This window comes from Orycteropus afer, unplaced genomic scaffold, assembly GCF_000298275.1.
Source record: "Orycteropus afer afer isolate SDZICR_OR568_19922 unplaced genomic scaffold, OryAfe1.0 scaffold00596, whole genome shotgun sequence".
NCBI lineage: Eukaryota > Metazoa > Chordata > Mammalia > Tubulidentata > Orycteropodidae > Orycteropus > Orycteropus afer.
Window position 1 is genome coordinate 344,728 of NW_006922183.1, and position 2,462 is coordinate 347,189.

The 2,462-nt window shown below is 34.7% G+C and overlaps 1 protein-coding gene across 1 annotated transcript in view; it reads right to left on the minus strand.

Annotated features, from left to right (window-relative positions):
* GPRC6A (G protein-coupled receptor class C group 6 member A) overlaps nucleotides 1–2,462 on the minus strand; it is a 19,941-nt gene that overhangs the window by 16,750 nt on the left and 729 nt on the right. Inside the window, exon 2 of the mRNA XM_007956267.2 lies at nucleotides 1,298–1,601. Coding sequence (XP_007954458.1) covers nucleotides 1,298–1,601 — 304 coding nt within the window. The remainder of the gene's footprint in view (nucleotides 1–1,297; nucleotides 1,602–2,462) is intronic.

Sequence of the window (2,462 nt, forward strand, 5' to 3'; positions counted from 1 at the left end):
AACCCACCAGCCACTCCTCGGAAGGAAGGTTGGGCAATCCTACTTCCGTAGTGATACTGCCTCGGAAACCCAAGGAGGGGTCACTATGAGTCAGGTTTGACTCGACGGCACATAACAACAACAACAACAACAACATTGGACTTTTAGTTCTTCATATTGTAATTTAAAAAATTAGTACAGTGAGTATTGTTTTTGCCTATATATATCTTTCATTCTTTTAAAAAATAATTTTCCTATCTGCTCATCTTCTTAAAAATGGAGATCATTAAACATAATTTTAATATTTCCTGATAATTCAAGATTTTCTTTACAAAAAAAACTTCACTAGGCTGTAATATAATAGAATTACCAGGGTTGTTTATGGTTATATGATTTATTTAATCTAGTTCCAGAAGTTATATATTTTGAGTTTTTATGCACATTTATTATGTTATATGTATTTTTCCTATTACTTCTATATCAGATGGTTATTTCTTGATAGTATGGAAATTAACTTTTGGCTTCTGATCTTCTTTGGGCTTAGAAAGCAGGGGCCTTAGCAAGTTACAGAATGGTGTAATATGAAGATAATTAGGCTCAAAATGAAAGCCAGGGAGATTGCTTGACTCTGAGTAATGTGTGAGAACTTAGTGCATGGGGTCTCTAATGTCTCTTTTGGTTTCTTAGAGGTCTTTGGCTGACGTCTTGGTTATTGGCTTATATTACATGGAGATAAACATTTCTATAGTGTTTGCTGAAAGCCTTCTCATCACACTCAGAACAAATGAAAAACATTTCAAGATGGTCTATGACCCTGCCCTTGCCTACAGCTACAAATGCCTCTCTTACTATGTTCCTTTCTGTTCAAACCTATTTAGCCAGAGTGACCTTTTTAAATATTCCTTGGATATTCCACACTTTGCACTTGTCTCTTCCTTTGCTGAGACACTCTCCACTCTTTCCCCATTTTCCCTGGACTACCCTTCTCATTCATGTTGCAGGCTCAGTGTTACTTCCTTAAGAGGTCTTCCTTGATCCTTGCTATCTTCACTTTTCCTCATATCATCCAACTCATGCCATCTTGGAATAAAGTGTCAAGGCTCTCAGACATTTAAGTTTTATCTAAATCATGCTGGAAACTGTTAGAAAGTGGATCTGACAGCCTGAGGGGTAACTATTCACCTAGTGCTTTTTTTCACTTTACTATCCAAAAGAGGGCACATCCTTTCTTTGACTGATAAAAAAGAAAGATTATACCCTGATCCTTTCATAATAGAATATGAACAAGACCCATGTATGGAAACAGAACAAAACCTACCTGTGGTATGAGCTGTAAATTCAACATTCTGGAGACAGCCATGGTTATTTCTGAGTAGCCAGAACCTATGACAGCTTTAATCCTTGGCACATAACTGGAATAGTCACACTTAATCTCTACAATTTCTCTGGAGCAGTTGAATTTAGAAAGAAACCTGAGAGTGGCTGCCATTGCCACTGTGACTTCTGTACAAGTGTCATAGATTTCATACCCCAGTTTGACTCCAGATAGTAGTGATGAATTATTGATCATCTCAATGCTGTGTATCATAGCAAGAGTTTGAAGGAAGATTGAGACTTCAAAGCTGTTGGGAAACAAGTATTTTTTGGAATTAGAACATGTTTGCAATCAGAACTCTTCTATAGACATGCTGACATCTCTTTTTATTCACATCTCTGCTTATAATTGAAAATTTCTGAATAAGTGAAGCTCATCTGTTGAAGACTATAAACGTCATTTAATTAAAAAAAAAAATTAAAAAAACTTTGTAAGAAATTTAGGAACCTAAAGTTTCTTAAACATAGAAGATGAAGCAGGATTAAACTTTTTCTTAATGAATTCTGGCATCATCTTGAACAATTATTTTAGTATTCTGCAATATAGGGACTAACTTTTTAAAAAATTCTTTTTGAAGTTAGATGTCAGCATTTTATTACTGTCAAAGTACCTGCACTTTAGACTCACAAGTGGTTATTTTAATTTTCTGATGCTAATCTGTTATAGTTGGAAACCGGATAAATAAGACTCTTAAGAATTGTGTGTAAAACAATCTCTGGGTAAAAGCCCAACGGCCTTCTCCCAGATAAGGTGCATTATTTTTGTTTGGAAGCGCAGGTATTTCCACATTCAGAGGACTTTTCCAATTTACTTCTTAATTTGTGATTATTGCAGAGCATGTGGTTGTCTGATTACTGATTTACTGTTAAGTTTATCTCATCCACCATACAAACAGTTACATACATTCCCTAACACATAGTAATATATTTTAATGTTTTTTAAATTAAGAAAGTTATTATTGATCAGATTTTGAGAGCCTAAAGTTTCCTTTTTGTTCATTACTAGGAAAAAAAACTCACTGCCATCGTTCATTAATTAAAATAAATAAATAAATAACTCATTGCCATCGAGTCAGAAGCTGACTCATAGCGACCCTTCCTTGGGTTTC